A 19,495-nucleotide genomic window follows, 5' to 3' on the forward strand; every position below is an offset into this window, starting at 1 on the left:
CAATCTCGCCATTTCTGGTCTTCAATTTACTTGCCTCACTTTCCAATTGTGAAATTCTGCCTTTTAAACTGTTACTTTCTTCCAAGATCTCTTCCATCTTTTTCATCATCTCAGATTTGAACTTTTCAATAGCTTGTGACCAGTTTTCATTGTTTTGGGAAGGTTTGGATATTATTATCTGTTTGTTCTCCTCTGCTGTTTGCTCTGTTGTCTGGATTTTCTCTGTGTAAAAGTTGTCAAGTGTTAAAGATTTCTTCTTTTTTATCTTTCTCTTTTGGGGTTCTTGTGGATGGCTTGCCATTGTGAGCTGTGTGCCCTCTCAACTTTATCCTCACACCCAGGGTCTGTCTACGCTCTTTAGGCTCCTGAGGTCTCAGGTCTAGTTGTTCTCAGGGTCAAGCCTCCTGGTGGTCCCCTTGCTTGTTCCTCTGCCCAAAGCTCCTTTAACAGTCTCAGGGTGCTGCTTCCACAGTCATGTACTCCTCTGCACTGGGTCCCCACCCCAGGTCCACGCCTGCGCTCAGGATTCGTGTCCGCGCCTGCACTCAGGATCCACATCCTCTCCTGCACCCAGGGTCTGTGTTCAAAGTCCGCGCATTCTTTAGCCTCTTGGGGTCTTAAGTCTTACTGCTTTCAGGAGCAGGCCCTTGTGACCCCAGGTAGCTGCCAAGGACTTAATGGGTGCCCCAAGCTTGCTCTAGCTCTTGTGCGCTGACTTTGGCACTGTAGGTGGTGTGGGGTGGGGCAGGGGGTTGCTCAGCTCGCGTTTTAGAGAGAGATGTTTCACCCCTTATAGCATAGAAATGCCCCGATTCCACATACCTTCAATGCTGTGCCCTGTCGTCAAGTCCCTTTGTTCATCTGGATTTGTTTTTATGTCTTCTCAAGGAGTCCTATATGTGTGGGTTAGGAGGGAGTCAAGCAGCTACTTTTTACTCTGCAGCCATCTTAACCCCCTTCCCATCGTTTTTAGCAAATTCTCCCCTTCAAATATCCTACTCTAATTTTTCAATTTTTACCATCCACTAGTTGTTTTCAGTATCCCAAATCTTAAAACTTATGAAATCATAAGTCAGAAAATAATTACATTCACAATGATTTTTAAATTTTTTTCAAATATTTTTTCATCTAGAAAATGATAATATATGGTTTCTTTATCTCAAATGTGAAATGGTTTTTATATCATTTAAGCCAATATCCAAAAAAATTCTATTTTTATATGAATATATAACACTAATATCATATTTGTAAAAACATAAAATTTTATGTTACACCAATATTAATAATTCCTTGAGCTTTCAAGGAACGAGACAGTCCACAAAAGTGGATTCGACCATTATTTTAAAAGGATACAATACATATTATTTAAGTTTTCCTTAATTATAAATATATTAATGATCAGGATCCCCTGTAAAGTCATAGCCTTACTAAAGGAATGTCACCATATTTTTTTTCAGTTGTATTATGTTTACTTCTGATCATTTTTTTTTTGAAGGATCTCATTTCAAATCAGGCTATCCACTAAAAATTCTTCATACTATCACTATTTAAGATGGGGAAACAAGTACAATTAGTTTGGATTGGAATACATATTTTCTCAGGTCCCAGACAACTCTTGAGATTCTCTGATTCTGAAATTACTCGACCAAACTTTTTATGTTGTTTCTCAATTAAAATTTAATAGGATTTCACTGGAATCTGAGGAGTTCTTCTAAGAGTAAAAGTGTACCTTTTAAATAAATAGGCTAAAAGCACATAGGTTCGGTTGCTTACATCTGGGATTGTTTTTATACTCTAGACAGCTATGGTTGCTGGATAGGTAACCTCCAGAAAAATGAAGCATTAGTGAATATTACTTTAGCTGATAAGACAATTAGTATGATGAGAGGGCAAGGAAGCAGGAAAAGAATAACAAGAATAAACCTAAGGATCTCCAGTTAGTTCATTTATTAAATAATTTGAATAAATAAAATTATTGATCTATAGAGTATGTACTTTTAAATAGTTATATGTAATTACCTTAAGTGGGATTCCATTATTCTATCCATTCGTTTATAGAAAGGTCTTGATGTAAAATATCCACTCCAATAATGATCATCTCTGTCAGCATATGTGAAGAAATCTCCACTCAGAACAGGAAATAATGATTTAGTACTTTTTTGGAGTTGTGTATCTATTGTATGCAAAGCATCAAAATAATCTGATAAAGTCCCAAATTGTATCTGTTTTATTAAAAAAAAAAAAAAAGCAATATAATAATTATTGTCTTTAACTAATATTTCAGAAGTTATAAAATGAGAATAAAAATTTCAATTTGGAATGAAAATACTGCTTCAATACATTTTAAATAATCAGAGGCATTTCAATAAAATTTGGCAAATACTAATTAATAACTAATCTTTTATAACAAATTTCAAATTAACCAAAGCAGATCTCATATGCATCTAGCCTGAACATAAATACAAACTCTTATAAAAGAAAAAATAAGAAATTTGGGTGAAAAACACTTAAATTTCTTTTATCTCTCTGAAAGTGATAATCAACAAACCCAGATATCAGGATTTTGTAAATCAAATAATATTTGGAACAAAAAGCAGAATATTATGTAAGCTTGAGAAATAACTTTAATTAAGAGACTTTAATAATGTGAGAAAACTATTAGAGTAATAATTCATAAAGCGAGATTGTTTAAGAATTCTATTCTGTCCATGAAGGCAGAAGGGGTACAAAACAGAAACAATGAAAATATATGATCTATTTATCAATTTGAAACAACACTATTAAATCAAGGTTTTTTTTTTTTTGTTTTTTGTTTTTGGCTAGTGATTAAAAAAAACTGTTTAAATTTTTGGAAAAACATTTGCAGTTAAGTGGGGAAAAAATATAGGCTTGCCCTAGACAGTCTTGTAAAAATATATTAACATATTCAATATAAATAGTACTTCTGTCGACACTTTCTAAACCAGGGTTTCCTAACCTTTCTGGTGTCAGAGACCCCTTCTCACAACAAGATTATTAAAACATATTATAATATCAAAAGTATAATATATACCATAGAATAAAATGCCTAGGATTTGAAGAAAAAGCAATTATATTGAAATAGTTATCAAAAGTTTTTTCAAAAAAATTTAATAATAATTTCATGTTCTTCAGATTAAGAACCCCTACTCTAAAACATAAAACTGTAAGTTATCCATTTCATGATTTCATGATTTTTGTATCTGATGTATGTGAATATGTGTAAATGCAAAAAATATGCATCATGTTTTTATTGGCCTCGTTTTCTATACCTAAGCATGTTAACAGCTTGAACCACAAAGTCCTAGAACGCAAAACTAAATGACCACTTCTTTATTAATTTTCTCCAAAGCAAAAGTTAAGTTCCAAAAAAAAATCAAAATATTTGAAACTGAAAAGTTTCATTTAAAATGTAAAGGAGTAAGGAAGTAAATTCAAGCAAATCAAGAGTGCCTTGAGAAATGAACTCTTATCTATTTACTCAGTATTGCTTTGATAAAGCAGAAGTCACTTTTGAGCAGCAGAAGCCTTAAATATATAGCATATGTATATATGAAGATTTTAGAAAAAAGCAGCACAAGGCAACAATCAGAAAGATTACAAACTTAATAAATATTGATACTGAAGTGAAGTCACCAGTAAGATTCAATAGGAATAATTAGACAATATATGAAAACCCACTTAGAACTATTTGTATATGGAATAATATTGGCAAAGACATTTTTATTCTCTAGGATTCAGTTCCTCCATCTGTAAAATGAAAATGTTAAACTAAGAAATATCAAAGGTCTCTGCCAGATTTAACACAATCTTTTTTATAGATACACAATAAATAATTAATGGTTACAATGGAATAATGGTTAGGGGTAACTAGCTGGAATAGTGGATATAATAGCACTGGGCTTAGAATTAGGAAGGCTCATCTCCCTGCGTTCAAATTTGGCCTCAAATACTTACTAGCTGTGTGACCTTAGGCAAGTCACTTAATCCTGTTTGCCTCAGTTATTCAAATATAAAACGATTTGGAGATATTGAATATCTATTTACAGAGATCCTGCACTATATACCAGGGATTTTTTGAGTAGTTTAGGGTGGTTGTCGGATGTAAAGAACAAATCAGATTGGAAGCACGGCTTGTTAGCTCAAAGTGCTCCCTTTCACTCAAAAGAACAGGGGAAGTTTTCACAGTTGCCCAGAGTTGCTTTTTTAACACAGACAATACAAAAGACTTTAGAAACTTCAAAGTGCAGATAAGAACCTATGCTAAACTTTCAGCTACTTTGTTACCAGCAAGCTAAGTCTGGGAATATTTTGGTAGGAAGGGAGGCCCCTGAATTTTTTGGCCGTGATTATTTTTGAGACCAAGCAGTTTATTCCAAGTCTGGGAATACTTCTCTCAGGGGCAAAATGCCCCTGCTAAACTAAGGTTTTGACCTTGGCTTGCCAAGCAGCTATATTCCTGATCAAAGGGGAAGAATATTAACCTCTTGCCTGCTGGTTTGCTAAAAGCTTAAAGCTTTCCAGTAAGACTATATTGCTTTCTAATAAGAAAAGGTATGGATCATAAAAAGGAATCAAAAGAGGAATTTCAGATTTTTATCTTAAGATAGCCCATCCAGTCTTACTCTGATTAGAGTAGAAGGGTTAACACATGGTTCTGCTGGGATGTGTTGACCTTTTGACGAGGTCCAGATAAAAATATTTTTTCAAGATTCTGTTTCTTTTAATAGCTTCCCACATCTATTTATTACTTATATTATTTTATTATTTATATTAATAAAATTTACATTAATTCCTTAAATGAGGTATGTATAGTTTTAAATTTTTTTATTTCATTTTTCCAGGTAAAAAAAGAAATTATATCAATAATACAAGTTCTCATTATTTACAACTGTGCATGAATATGTGGTTGTGTGTTAAATGCTTTTCCTTTCTCTCTAAGAATATGTAGCATTTCTGATCACCAGAGTATTGCTAATGGATTTATTCTCTAGGGACAGATCATTTCTATGTCACATTCATGTTAAGAGGACTCAATCACATGGAGAGGGATGAACTATTAAGGGAAAATAATACCACTAAAACCATTATCACTTGGTATCTTCAATAAAATAAGGGTAGTCTCCATTATTTGGGGAAAAAATTAACTCAAAATCTTATAAAAATAAATGGATCAGGCAACAGCTATGTGACTCAGTGGATAGAGCCAGGCCTGGAGATAGGAAGTCCCGGGTTCAAATCTGGCCTCAGACACTTCCTAGATGTGTGGTACGAGGCAAGTCACTTAATCCCAAATATTTAAGACTTACCTTTCTTCTGCCTTGTAACCAATACTAAGTATTAATTCTAAGACAAAAGGTAAGGGTTTAAAAAAATAAAGTAACTAAGTTGGTCAACAAGAATGATTAAGTACTTACTCTGTGCCAGGCACTGTGCTGTACACTAGAAATACAAAAAAAAAAAAAAAAAAAAAAAGTGTCTGCCCTCAAGGAGTATACACTCTACTGATAGAGACAACACGTTAATAAGTAGGTACATAAGAGATGTTTATACAGTAGATAGACAAAGGGAATCTAAAGAGGGAAGATATAAGTAACTAAGGGAACCCAAGAAAGACCTAGTAGAGAAGATCTCCATCATTTAGTCATCTTGAAAAGAGGCCAGGGAGGGGCAGCTGGGTAGCTCAGTGGATTGAGAGTCAGGCCTAGAGACGGGAGGTCCTACGTTCAAATCTGGCCTCAGACACCTCCCAGCTGTATGACCCTGGGCAAGTCACTTGACCCCCATTGCCCACCCTTACCACTCTTCCACCTAGGAGACAATACATAGAAGTTAAGGGTTAAGAAAAGAAAGGAAAAGAAAAGAAAAGAAAAGAAAAGAAGAGAAGAGAAGAGAAGAGAAGAGAAGAGAAGAGAAGAGAAGAGAAGAGAAGAGAAGAGAAGAGAAGAGAAAAGAAAAGAAAAGAAAAGAAAAGAAAAGAAAAGAAAAGAAAAGAAAAGAAAAGAAAAGAAAAGAAAAGAGGCCAGGGAAAACTAAGGGGGCAGAGGTGAGGTGATTATGAGGGCATGGAGACAGTAGATGAAGAGTTGTGTTGGAGAAATATAGTCCAGAGGTATCAAGCTCTTAATGAAATCTGAGTAGATTTCTTAGTCTTTTACCTTCTTTCAGCCAGAACTAGATTAAAATGTTACTGGGAAATGTTTAACAATATACAACATAATTTATGGTTGGGTTTTTTTTTTTTAAATAAATATGTAGCCCATCAAGACCTATTTCAGGTTAACCACAGTGATATATTTGGATCATAAGAAGGTGTGGAGGAGAATAAGGCATAGGAAGGGACCACAATATTTCTACTTTTCTTACTAAATTCTTAATTTAAATGCCAACCGGAGAACTTTATTATTTTGATTCTGGAGGGGATGATTTTTATCTCAGTAAATTGTAGTTTCATATGAAATCTATTAAATATTCTACAAAACAGAGAAATACAACTTTACATCATTTGTATCTAAATGTTTTTCAAATTACCTTAACATGTAATTCAGGATGAGAATTCAAATAATCAAAAATTTTCTGATAATTCTGGTACTGTTGATCCCATTCTGAGCTTTCACTATATCGGAAATCATCTCCTAGAGGAGCCAAGAGCACTTTTGTACGAAAAAGCTTTGACTTCTTTCTGTACTGGTCTAACAACATCCATGCCCTTTAAAAAACAAATCAATTCAATAAAATTTAGATTAGAAGAAAAATAGTAAAAAATAATGAATACTACATGCGTTTATACATGTATATATGACAAAATATGGTAGTAATATATTATAAAAGCTAAATTTCAAGACAAATACATTTATTGTAAAAATGATATGTTTTAAATTGTGTATGTAATTGATACTTTTATTTCACATTTCATTTCCAAATATATCTCTCCTTTCCTCTCCAAATCTCAAATCTCTCCCATCCTTGGGGAAAAAAGAATTTTAAAAGAAAAATAGTTTATGAAAACCATCCTATTCATCAACTATTTCAAACAATCTATTAAATAATCAACATCCAGAGTTCTGTCTCCAAGAAAGAATAGGAATTAAATGTTCTCTAGTCTACTCCCAGAACAAAAGTCAAAAACAAAATGTTAATTTTCTTTTTATGGTTCTTTGAACATAACAATGTTGTAGTTGCTTTGTGTATTCAGTCTGCAAACAATGAATATCTATTTTGTTTCCATTTTTGTGTTAGCAGAAAAAGTTCTGTAATGGATAATTTTGGTATGAATGAGACTTGAGTTTCTGTCTTCCTCTTGAATGTACACATATTTAGTAGTAGGATTCCTAACGGTGGGAATTAGTAAGTTATTTTTTAAGTTGTTTGTTGGAATAGATGACCAACTTATAGATCCACCAAAAAATGAACTAAACATGCTTGTTTTTTCAAAGCTCCTCTAATATCAACTATTTACATTTTTTTGTCACAAATATCCATTTTCTCTAAATGAGATGAATTCGGCAAGTTGTTTTACCTAGCTTTTCTCTTATCATTAATGATTTAGAGTAACAGCTGTAAAAGTTCATATAGTTTTTTGAGCACTATTTACATATTGTATTAAGGAAAAGATCTTGGTTTTAAATATTTGTCATAATTCCTTATGCATATTGGACATTGGCCCCTATCAGAAATATGAAATGCAAAGATTTATTTTTTCCTAATTGAAAGCTTCTCTTCTTTATCTGCACTGTTTCTGTTTAAGTAGAAGCATTTCAATTTCATATGTTCAGTTTTTGTACCCACATTTGTGAAAGATAACTCGTTCATTTATACATAATTCTTACATGATGTGAATTTTTATATTTAAATTGAGAATCCATTTTTAAATCCATGCTTTAAAATTATTTTTGCTTTTGTTAATTTGCCTTCCAATTTCCCAAGAAATTCTCATCAAACAAGTAATCCTTCCATAAGTACACAGTGGTCTTAGTTTTAATGAACACTGAATTACAGAGCTTGAATGCTTCCATCTCTTTATCGAAACTGTCTCACTGATCTACTTTTTCTGGTTTTTGAAAAATTAGTACCAAATAGTTTGGGCATTTACTGGTTAAAAATATAATTTAAGGTATAGCAGTACTATTCAGCTTTTGTTACTACTTTTTTCACTATTTCTCTTAAGATTCTATTCCTTTTTTTCCCCTCCTAAATGAACATGATGTTCCTTAAGCACAGGTTTTAGTGACCTCCTTGGTTCCAAGATTAAATAAAAATTCTATTGTATGGCACTTAAAACCATTCAAAACCTAGATCCAAACTTATCATATAATACTCCTCTTCACACACTATGCTGAAGCCAAACTGATCTTGATGTTCCTCACACATGACACTCCATATGTAGTCTCTATAGTTTTACACTTGCTGCCTCCCATTCCTGAAAGGTACTCCTTTCTCACTGTCATTCATTATTCAAAATGGCAATATTGTCTGCATTTAAATCTGCATCTTTTGTTTGGGTTTCCCATATTACAATTTTTATTACTTTGTGACTTACAAAGAATAGGGATATTTTTGCTTAGTTTATTTTTAAGTTTATTGCATCCAACAAGAAGGTACCATGTGAGGCTGAGAAATACATATTCTTTACTATATACATTCAAGAAGTTGCCATAGGTTTTAGTTATCCAAGTGCTCCATCATTTTATTCAATTGTTTTCCTTTTTACCTTTATTATATTAGCTCTAACAAAAGGTAAGTCTATTATAAAAACTGCCTAAACAAAGTCTTTTTTGCTATCCAGTTAATTTTTACTTTTGTTAAGATTAGATATTACACCACTTTATAACTGTTTAGTTTGGAATTGTTTTACCTGTGGTACCTTAAAGTATAATATCATTTTACTTGTTATCTCTTGTATTATAAATATTGATTTGTTTTTGCTTGTCTAATAGCTTAGTAACTATATCTTTCTGGAATAATTTTAATATATAGTAATTTTTTCCAGATTTTTATGTCTATTTTTATGGGTCTATATTTAATGTCTTTTCTGAATATGGTAAATTTTTCTTACCCATTTTGCCATTGAATTTCATTTTATTTAAGAGCTATTTAATCTATACTGATTTTTATTGCTTCCTTTTAAGTGAGCACTTTGTCTCTACAAAAAACTTTACTTACAGTCTTTTCCCATGGAGCTTCTCCCTCCAACTACTAGCATTTATCTGTCCTACTTCAAATCCTATTAATTTACTTAAATGGATCCATCCCCACACATCAGACCCTTTCCTTGCCCATTTAGGAGACATGGTTCAAAACTATCCCCCTTCTGTGATGCCTTCCTCTAATCCAGTGATTCCCAAAGTACGCGCCACCACCCCAGGGTGGGTGCTGCAGCAATCCAGGGGAGCGGTGATGGCCACAGGTGCATTTGGGGGTGGTGATAGTATGTGACAGGGGGCACTAAGTAATATTGTTTCTGGAAAGGGGGCAGTAGGCCAAAAACGTTTGGGAACCACTGTTCTAATCTATTAACATTCTAGTTTGGTGCTGTTTAAAAAATCTTTTTCGTTTACTTTGTCCTCTTCCTCTTTCTAATGACTTTGACTCTGATTTCTGTTTTCTCACTTATGGCCTAAACATTCTTTTTCAGATACCAAATTTGAGTGCCCTCCTCAATCTTTCTAGATTGTTTAATTTCTAGATCTTACCTAGTCCTCCCCCTAGAGTATATTTAAATTTAAATTTTATTTTATCTTAATGGGACCTTATATATGCTTTAATCATTTCTTCTTATGGTCAGAGATGCCCTAATACTGGAGCACAAGATTATTCCTATTTCCTTTCCTTAAAAACAATCTCTGCTTCTATAGCTATTCATAGTTCTACTTCCATATGCATCATACCATCACTTTCTCTCCCTCTCATCCTCTCCCCTTAATCCCTTTTCTCCTCCCCATAGAGTTTCTGTGAAGGGAATCTCCAATTGCACTCTTGACCCCTAAACAAAGCCCACTATGATATCCCTGAACCTTCCCCACTCCACTAAGTAAATTTTTAATGATACCTTGTATTTTCTCTTTGTAAGTTACAATTGGCTTCTAGTCTCTCCATCCTAAGACTATTCTATTTCATATTTCCCTCTCTTCCACATTTTCCAATGTATTACTCATACCACAAAAACTTCTAGTTTTGGTACTGAAGTTGTAAAGTTTAACTGCTACCTGCCTTGGAGTTTCAAGTACAGAGATTTTCCTCTGGTTCAAAGTTCTGATCCGTCAGTACTTCATATTCTTAGTATAATCAATGATACAATAAGGAGAAAGGAATTCAAGTGAAGAGGACACTGTGGAACCAATTCAACTGAATTCACTCACAAAGTGATCAAGATGAGGAAAACAAAAGAGAATGGATTGTGAAGGGAAGATTTCTTGGGAGAGAACTGAGGATCTAGGCCATAATGCAGACAAAGATGAGGCTTCTGTAAGGGAAGGCAGAATAAAATGTGAAAAGCCAATGGATTATGGTTGGAGAAGAGGATTTCAGAATTCTCAAAGTCGTGTATTTTGGCAAAATCAACGTATGACCACCTTTATGTGTGGCTGAGCTGGGGTGGAAGAGGAGTTCCTGGGAAGTGATTAGTTTGAGGAACTCAATGTTGAAGATATTTGAGGGAGTCAGTATGTGTGTTGAAGTCCTCTAGTATGAAGACAAGATTTGGAGAGGAGAGAAAAATTGGTAGGCATACTAAACTCACTGAGAGAAGAACAGGAGTGGCCTAGAGTCTGCTGACAACAGCTACTATGATTTGGATTGGGTAGTAGATATGAACAACATGAATCTCAAAGGAAAAGAGGTTACTCAGTGATAGAGGTGGGGTAAGAGCCAGAAAGTGGCAATAGGGAGCCAACAAGGGAGACAACTTCCTTGCTTCAAAATAATTAAAGGAGAATGAGTACACGTTCAATTGATACAAAAAAAGTGTGGCCAGGGAGGCTTGTGTCATCTGGAGAGAGACAGATTTCAGTAATAGCTAGGCTAGCAGATGGAAGCAGTGGGAGAGGAAAAGATTTAGAATACAGAGAAGTTTGTTATCTACAGAAGAGGCACTCCACATGGAATAGTAAAAGGGATGGGTAGAGTTTAGTTGAAATTTTGGGGTGTGAAGTTTGAAGGAGATAATAAATAAGGAATTGGGTGATATGGGAATAGGGGAGGAAATAGCTGTGTAACCCTGGGCAAGTCACTTAATCCCACCCCAAATGGGGCCACACAGAGTGGGACTTTGACTGGAAACAACAACAATGAACTTATCTGTACTCTCTCATTAGTATTTGCAACTTGTAATCCAAAATAAGAAATGCTATGATATCCTATGGTGCAAACTGTTCTGGGAAATAGCCTAGCCTCCTATATCCTATTATGCAGAAAACCTTAATCCTAAAACTGGCTAAAAGAATTAATGCACAAGATCAGCCTCAAGTGCCTGCCACAAGGACCTTGACCAATTAATTTTTATGCTACCCCTCCCCTCTTCTAGCCCTGTGATTACAGTGTTGCCTCACACATGTTGGTGTGATTCTGCTGGAGTGGGAAAACCATCCTCACAGGCAAACTCAATAAACTTTGCTTTGGTTTATAAATTCCTGATTCAGTTATGTGGTTATTCCTGTATCTTCATATCTTCTAGATCCCTGAGTGAAGGATAGAGCCAGACCAGTCATTTCTTCCTATCTTGCCTCACTAAAGTACAAACTACTTGAAGGCAGAGGTAGTCTTTTGCCTTTCTTTGCATCCCTAGAACTCAACCCAATACCTAAGTGTCCTACTGGTACAGCTGGTGCTTAATAAATGTTTATAAACTGACTCACACTCTTCTTAACTACCTACCACAGAAGTGTCACATCCAGCCCACCCTGATGCCCACAACACTCAAGAGTATGGCTCGAATGAAATTAAAATGTAACTGGGAGAGGGCAGCGACATGGATGAGAGGATCGAGGGTCAGAACTCCTGGGTGACTTCAGATACTTCCTAGATGTGTGACCCTTGATTCTAAGATGGAAGGTAATGGATTTTTTTTTTAACTGCAAGTGGGATGTTTAAGAAAAAAAAATACATTAAAATATAGATAATATTACATTTTAAAACTAAGTCAGTATGTGGCTCTCAGGGAACTTTATAAATGGATTTGTAGCCATTTCTATATGAGTTTGACACCACTGGTCTTAAGTCTGGATTCTGACCCAATTATTCAGCTCAAATTAGTCTTTAAAGTTACCAATGATCCCCAAACTTCCAAATTCAATGGCCTTTTCTCAATCTTCTCATCCTTTTTCTAACCTCTCTGTAGTCTTTGATATTGTTGATCACTTTCCTTACCTTGATACTCTCTTATCCCCCATATACAGTCTGTTGCCAAGACCTTTCAATATATAATATGGTTCCACTTCTTTAACACAGCTACCCCTAATCACCTCATATATGAACTACTATAATAGTCTGCTGTTTGGTCACCTATACCAAGTCTGTCCCACAAAGTCCAACCTCTACTCAGTCAGCAAAGTAATTTTCCTAAAGCACAAACCCAACCATATCACTCCTTTACTTAATATACTCCATTAGCTCTCCAGCATCTCCAGGATCAAATATAAAATGCTCCTTTTGTAATTTAAAGTCCTTCATAACCTAATTCTCTCATGCAAATCTTTACAGTCTTGTTATCATATGCCATCCACCCCTAATACTCTTCCATCCATTGACATTGGCCCCCATCTCTGGATATTTTAACTGGCTGTCATTCATGCACAGATGCTCTCATTCTCATCTTACCCCCAACCCCAGTTTCCCTGGCTTCCTTCAAATCCAAAATGAAATTTCATCTTCAATAGGAAACCTTTCCCAAATTCCTCTTATTTGTAGTTCTTCCCTCTATGGATTATTTCCTATTTATCAAATATATAGCTTATGTACATATCTTGTTTACAAATAATAATGGAAATCAATTCAATAGACATGTATTAGGTGCCTAATATATGTAAAGGATTAAACTAGGCACCAAAAAATGAAATACAGAAATAGCATATACCATTCTCATGAAGTCAATAATCTAAGAAGCAGTAAAAGAGAACTTCAACATTATACACTTAATTATAATGAAATTCATTAGTGTCGTGATCTTTTTTGTTAAACAATAACATTATTCATTCATACAATATTGGATTAAATGTTTTATTAAATGTGAACAACTCAGAAAACAGTTTAAAGAATTGTGCAATGTACAGGGTATCCCAAAAGTGTTAGTGCAATTTAAAGCTATTAGAACTTAAGTTTAAGCTGTAATAGCCTCACAATACACTGACTTTTGAACACTCACATGATCACCGAGATCACTATTAATCAAATAAGTAATTTGCATTTTCAAATACAATAAATGTATTTTAATGTATTTAAATTTACCAATTTTGTGAAAAGAATTCAATTAAATTATTTAAGCATGTAAAGAGATTCATAAATAATGGAAGTCAGTGAAGTAGACAGGAATAAGAATTTACTAACACAACTACTGTTTACCCTCCTCAAAACTCGACGTATTGGCTATATGTCTGAATCTATAGCATAAAGAGATATTTTATCAATTTCCATTAATATCTTAATATAGATAATGCTGAATGTTTCCTACTAGTCATTCAAGAAATATTAATTTTAATACTTATTGTGCAGAAAACATATTTTATGAAAGAAAAAGAATGCAGACATTAGCAAAGTTTAAGAGTACCTGTGATTGACATTTCCATCATGTATTGCTTCTGGAGGGACTCTCCAGGGACAGCTGATTCTACCTCCAGGAAGTCGTTTAAAATCAAACTGGCAACATATTTTAGGATCAGGCCCACAAGTGTGGGGAATATCATAACTGTAAAATGGCATCATATGGCAAAATATATCTGTATTAGATCCCAAATCTAAAATTAAGAATATAACAAAGAATATTTTTAACAACTTTCCTCCAAAGTTCTCTAAAATTTTTTGGGGGGGAGGAGAGTTGTTGGGAGAGATATAGAACAGTGCTACTAGAACAAATTGCATAGGTATAAGTCAGTCAGTCAATAAATAAGCATTTATTAAGAAACTATTATGTGCCAGACACTTATGCTAAGCAGGAGAGACACAAAAAGAGGCAGAAGTCAGTCCTTGCTCTCAAAGAGCCCACAATCTAATTCAGAGACAACAAATAATTAAATATAAAGAAAAAAAATCAAAGAAGGAGGTAAGCAGAAATGAGGAGGGAGAGCATTCTAGGTATAGGAAACAGCAAGAAAAAAATCTCAAAGCTGAAGAGATGAAATGTCTTGTTTGTGTACAAGGAGGTCAGTGTCACTGGACTTAAAAGTATGTTGCCAGTAGTAAGGTGTAAGAAGACTGGAATGGTGAAAATGGGGCCAGATTATGAACTATCTCTGATGTTAAAATTTGATATTTGGCATGATAGAAAAGCATTGGAATTTAAAGAACAGGGATAGGGACTAACATGGTTGGACTTATGCTGTAGGAAAAATCATTTTGCTGGCTGAGAGGAGTAAGAAAGAGAACAAATCAAGGCATATAGACCCAACAGCATGCTATTAAAGTAAGCAAGGTATGAGGTGCTGAAGACCTACACTACAGTGGAAGAGCTTGTGTGTAAATAGAATTAGCTCTAGCCCATTCTTAGTCAAAACCCTACTCAACCTAGGCATAGAAATTACGTCACCCTCACCTTCCTTAGTGGGGAGGGGAGACGAGTTACCCACACGTGACAATAAGTAACAAATCAAGAACAAGGGACTACCCTTTGGGCAGTCCAAATCAATGTAGAGACTGCCATTTGTCCACTTGAATTAGAGGTGGACCCACGGGAAGTGTCGAAAGACACTATCTCTTTAAGTAAGTTGGTTACTTCCTGTGGAGGCAGTTCCTGCTCTGAACTCGGTGCTGAAGGATCTCCTGAGACCACAGAACGCTTACACTCTGTATTGTCATGTGGGTAAGTTAGGCTGACTTCCTTGGCCTACCTAGGCCGCTTCCAAACTCTGCCTTAAGTAGGCATTAGCCTATCTGGTTGTTAGGCCTTGTGGCTTGTAGCCTGATTTATTTAGCCTTTTAACCTTCTCTCTCGTCCAGGCCTAACCAGGCCTGGACTAGCCTCTCCCTTTCTCTTTAATCCTATACCTTCACCTTCCTAGTTGTAAATAAACTTGCCTTAACCCTATGCTGACTTGGGTCTGATTTAATTACGGAATCAATCTGAACTGTTGATTCCTGGAGGCCACGTTTTAAATATATATCTATAAAATACCTAAATTTCCCTCTTACACTTGTAAACATGAAATCAACAAACTTTAGCAACAGCTTGTATGGAGGTACAGGGGGATGTAAGAAATAGTGAGGAGCATAAAATGACTCCTAAGCCTGCAGTCTGGGAGAGTGATATGTCTACTAGATATCCACTTTAAGAAAAGGCAGATGGAGATGAGAGATTAGAGGTCAGCAAAGAGATTCCAATTCCATAATTCTGTTTGAAAAGTATATATAGCTTATTGCTGGTAAGATTCTTTACTAGTACAAAGGGGAAAAAGTAAAAAAACAAACAAAACATCCTTGTAGAATGAAAAACTATTTCAGAGTTTATAAACTTGATGGAAAATAAACTCAATGTTGTGATATTTGGGAACTAAATCACCATCATATTTCGAAAGCCTATATGTTCCTAGAAACGCAAAGGCAACAATTATTTGATCATAATTGTTTGACATTACTATCTCATGTCTATAATAAATTTTTAAAAATGTTTTTAAAGACTGTATTAGTTCTTACCAACTAAAAGTATCTAACACTGGTTTTGGCACTTTTAATTCTCTACATTAAAAAAATCTCTTTAATACTGAGATATTATTACTCAATGCTTTAATTTCAAGTACAGTATTACTTTATTAGGTGCTGACTTGGAAAAATGAAATAGTCATCTTTGATGACTATACATACCCCAGTTTTGTCTCCAATAAAATTCTAGTGACTTCATAGTTGAAAAATGTTTTTTAACAGCATAATGAACTCTCTGGATAAGCATATTGGAAAATCCAGTGCGTTTCAAAAGATATGCCATTGTTGGTGAATGTCCAAATGGATCAATAGCCCAGGCTGATCTGGGTTTCACTCCTATTGAAAAACAGAATTAGCAATTTCTAAAATATTAGTAAATTAGGTAAAACATAAAGTATTAATTAAAACACATAAATGAGATTTAGAACTGAAAGATCATAGTGTTTAGCAGGGTACCAGCTTTCTTCTCCTGAGTATGAGAAGTCATCCTGTACAATCTTTTTGGCCTTGCCTCACCCCTGGGTCTAACTTTTCCATTTTCAAACAAGACATATAATAACAATTAAAGCAGTATTAAGCCAGAGGAATATTCACTGGAAATAGCCATGTTTCCCTTGCATTAAACAGCAATTTTTTTTAGAAAATGAACTGGTACAATTATATCTTTGCTTTCTCAATGCCATACTTAGGCCATTTTATTTACATGCTCATGGTCTAGAAATTCACTTTTAAATAATAGCATAGGCCAAAATTTATGGAGTCAATCTTTCTCCATCTAGATCAGTGGTTCCCAAACTTTTTTGGCCTACTGCCCCCTTTCCAGAAAAAGTATTACTTAGCCCTCTGGAAAGTAATTTTTTTTTAAATTTTAATAGCTTCCCTGGATCACTGCAGCACCCACCAGGGGGCGGTGGTGCCCACTTTGGGAATCACTGACTTAGATATTCATATTTCAAAGAAGCCTTTTTTTTTGTTTTAAAACCCTTACCTTCTGTCTTAGTATCAATTCTAAAGCAGAAGAATGGCAAGGGCTAGGCAATCCAGATTAAGTAACTTCCCCAGATCATAGAGCTAAGAAGTTTCTGAGGCCATATTTAAACCTAGATTCTCCCAACTCTAGGCCTAAGTGCTCTATCCAATGGGTGACCAAGCTGCCCCTAAAAGAAGACTTTTTTAAGCAGCCTCCTCTATTTTTCTAATAGTTGATAAAAGTTTGATAAGCATTCCACGTCACAAACTTAATCCTATCTTGCTAAAATTTCTGAATAAAGCATTTCTCTATTATATGTGAAAGTATTCACTAACCTAAAAAGAAGTGTTTTTCTAACATAGAAAATTTCAAATTACTCTCAAAAGCAAGAGATAACATTTTATTAGCAACAGCATTCTTTTAAGAAATGAATATGAACATAGGATCATAGATTTTAGAGTTGGAAGGAACCTTATGTTACTTAGTCAAATCTTTTCATTCTCTAGGTAAGGAAATTGAAGTCCATAAAGGTTAAATGACTTGGCAGGGGTCCTACAAAGAGTAAGTGACACAAATATAATTAAAAGAATCGCAGAGTCAGAATATATTTAGGTAGTTTCAAGAGACTAGATACAGATAACATAACACACACAATATGAAATATATAACATTACACATGAACGTACACATGTATGTATTGTCTTCTTCTAGAGGAAGAGTCTCTTGCCCCTTTTTGAGGACACAGGCTATTTTGTTTTTGCACATGACATATTCCCATGGACTTACATGTGTTGTTGTTCAGTCTTTTCGATCACAACTGACTCTTCATTACTCACATACTGGAGTGGTTTGCCATTTTCTTCTCCAGCTTATTTCACAAGTAAGGAAACTGAGGCAAAATGAGTTAAGTGATTTGCCAAATATCATTCAGCTAGTGTCTGAGACCAGATTTGAAGATCTTCCTGTCCCAAGGTACAGGATTCTATCTACTAACATTGAGAAATATCTTAGAAATCTAAGTAATTTTTTAATTTAACATTAAAAAAATCATACCTCTTTTAGGATTTTAGGGTCTAGAGATGACTTCATAACCCTAAAAAACCTAAAAGGGGTATGACTTTTTTAATGTTAGTTCTTTAAATTACTTAGATCTTTAAGATGTTCTTCAAGCATTAATTTAATTAAACAAATCAAGTTGTATTATTTACATCCTTTTAATTGCTTCATTCTACACAACTCAATTTGAAGATCTGAAAGCATTAAAAATATTCTTCCAAGTTTTTAGAAATTTATATTGTTGTCCATTAGCAATATGAAAAAAATGAAAAGGAAGAAAAAATCATATACCTACCTAGATTTCTTTCTAGCCACTGATGTCCTTCAATAAACTGATCAATTAATGCAAAGTAATGTGTAGATGCTTCATCAGGCATGACCCATCCACCTGTTACAATTTCAAGCTGTCCATTTGATAGTAAACTAGAAAAAAAAAACAAAATTTGCAATAAAAAATTTCAGAAATTTAAACATAACAAAATTAACACTAAAGAATTATAATTTATATTTTGTAGATCCCTCTAAATACAAAATATCCTTCCCCAAATACTCTTCCTTAAGAGACACCCTAACTATGCATCTTGGTGGGCTCTTCCATACAGTCTTTTATAAGCCTCCTAAATAATGAAAAAGCTTCTTCAGAAGCTGCAGAATTATGGGTCATAACTTCAAATACTGAGATATAAACAGTTTAATGGTTGGTGAGTGGCTGTGTATTTATGTGCATATATGTATGCCAGGTACCAAAAGCAACTTAGATGCCCATAAACATAAGAGATTTGGAAATCATTTTTTTTGGTTGTTGGTCCAAACTGAAGATTTCAGTGTTGGTGTGGAAATCCCATGCTTTGATGCAAATCAGCAACTTTTCTGCAACTTATTATCTACACATAATTTCTGTAAGTCATAGAGAGGCTAAATCGCTTGGCTACCGACACAAAGCTCATAGTTATTGGAGGTATTATTTGATTCCAAGATTTCTTGATTGAATGATCAGCTTCTCTATTCCCTAATTAATATTTCCTCTTGATGGGGAAAAAAAGAATTATAAAATTTCTATGAAGAAAATAGATTAGTGGTATCAACTCAAATAGAAACAGGGTGACTAAAATTATACATAAAGCACATGTGTGTTGCAAATTGATTTAATTTTAAAATATGGTTTTATCTCATTTTTGTTCATTTTGTTCAATATTTGCAAATGGCATTTTAATTTGATCCTAGCAGTACTTGGGAGTTGTTGTGTGTCTCATCTTTTGACACTTCTGGACTGGATGACTTAATATTCCTTCCAGCTCTAAATCCGTGATCCTATGATATGCTTATCATTTTGTTAAATGATGCCGAGCAACATTAACATAAAATATACTAAAACTTGGTAAAATAGAATGTAATGGACTTCTGTACTAACAGCAATGCAATGACCCAGGACAATTCTGAGGGATTTATGGAAAAGAACACTACCCACATTCAGAGGAAGAACAGCAGGAGAGGAAATAAGAGGAAAATCAACTGCTTGAATACATGGGTTGATGAGGACATGATTGGGGATCGAAAATACCACACCAATGCAACTATCAACAATTTGGAAATAGGTATTGATTAATG

General features: G+C 34.3%; 1 protein-coding gene across 1 annotated transcript in view; it reads right to left on the reverse strand.

Moving 5' to 3' along the window:
• Positions 1–19,495, reverse strand: part of MAN2A1 (mannosidase alpha class 2A member 1) — a 220,328-nt gene that overhangs the window by 121,279 nt on the left and 79,554 nt on the right. The window contains 5 exon segments of the mRNA XM_044662477.1: positions 2,020–2,222; positions 6,550–6,727; positions 13,778–13,964; positions 16,024–16,197; positions 18,183–18,310. Of these exon segments, the coding sequence (XP_044518412.1) occupies positions 2,020–2,222; positions 6,550–6,727; positions 13,778–13,964; positions 16,024–16,197; positions 18,183–18,310 (870 nt within the window).

Source organism: Gracilinanus agilis, chromosome 1 (assembly GCF_016433145.1).
Source record: "Gracilinanus agilis isolate LMUSP501 chromosome 1, AgileGrace, whole genome shotgun sequence".
NCBI classification, from domain to species: Eukaryota; Metazoa; Chordata; class Mammalia; order Didelphimorphia; family Didelphidae; genus Gracilinanus; species Gracilinanus agilis.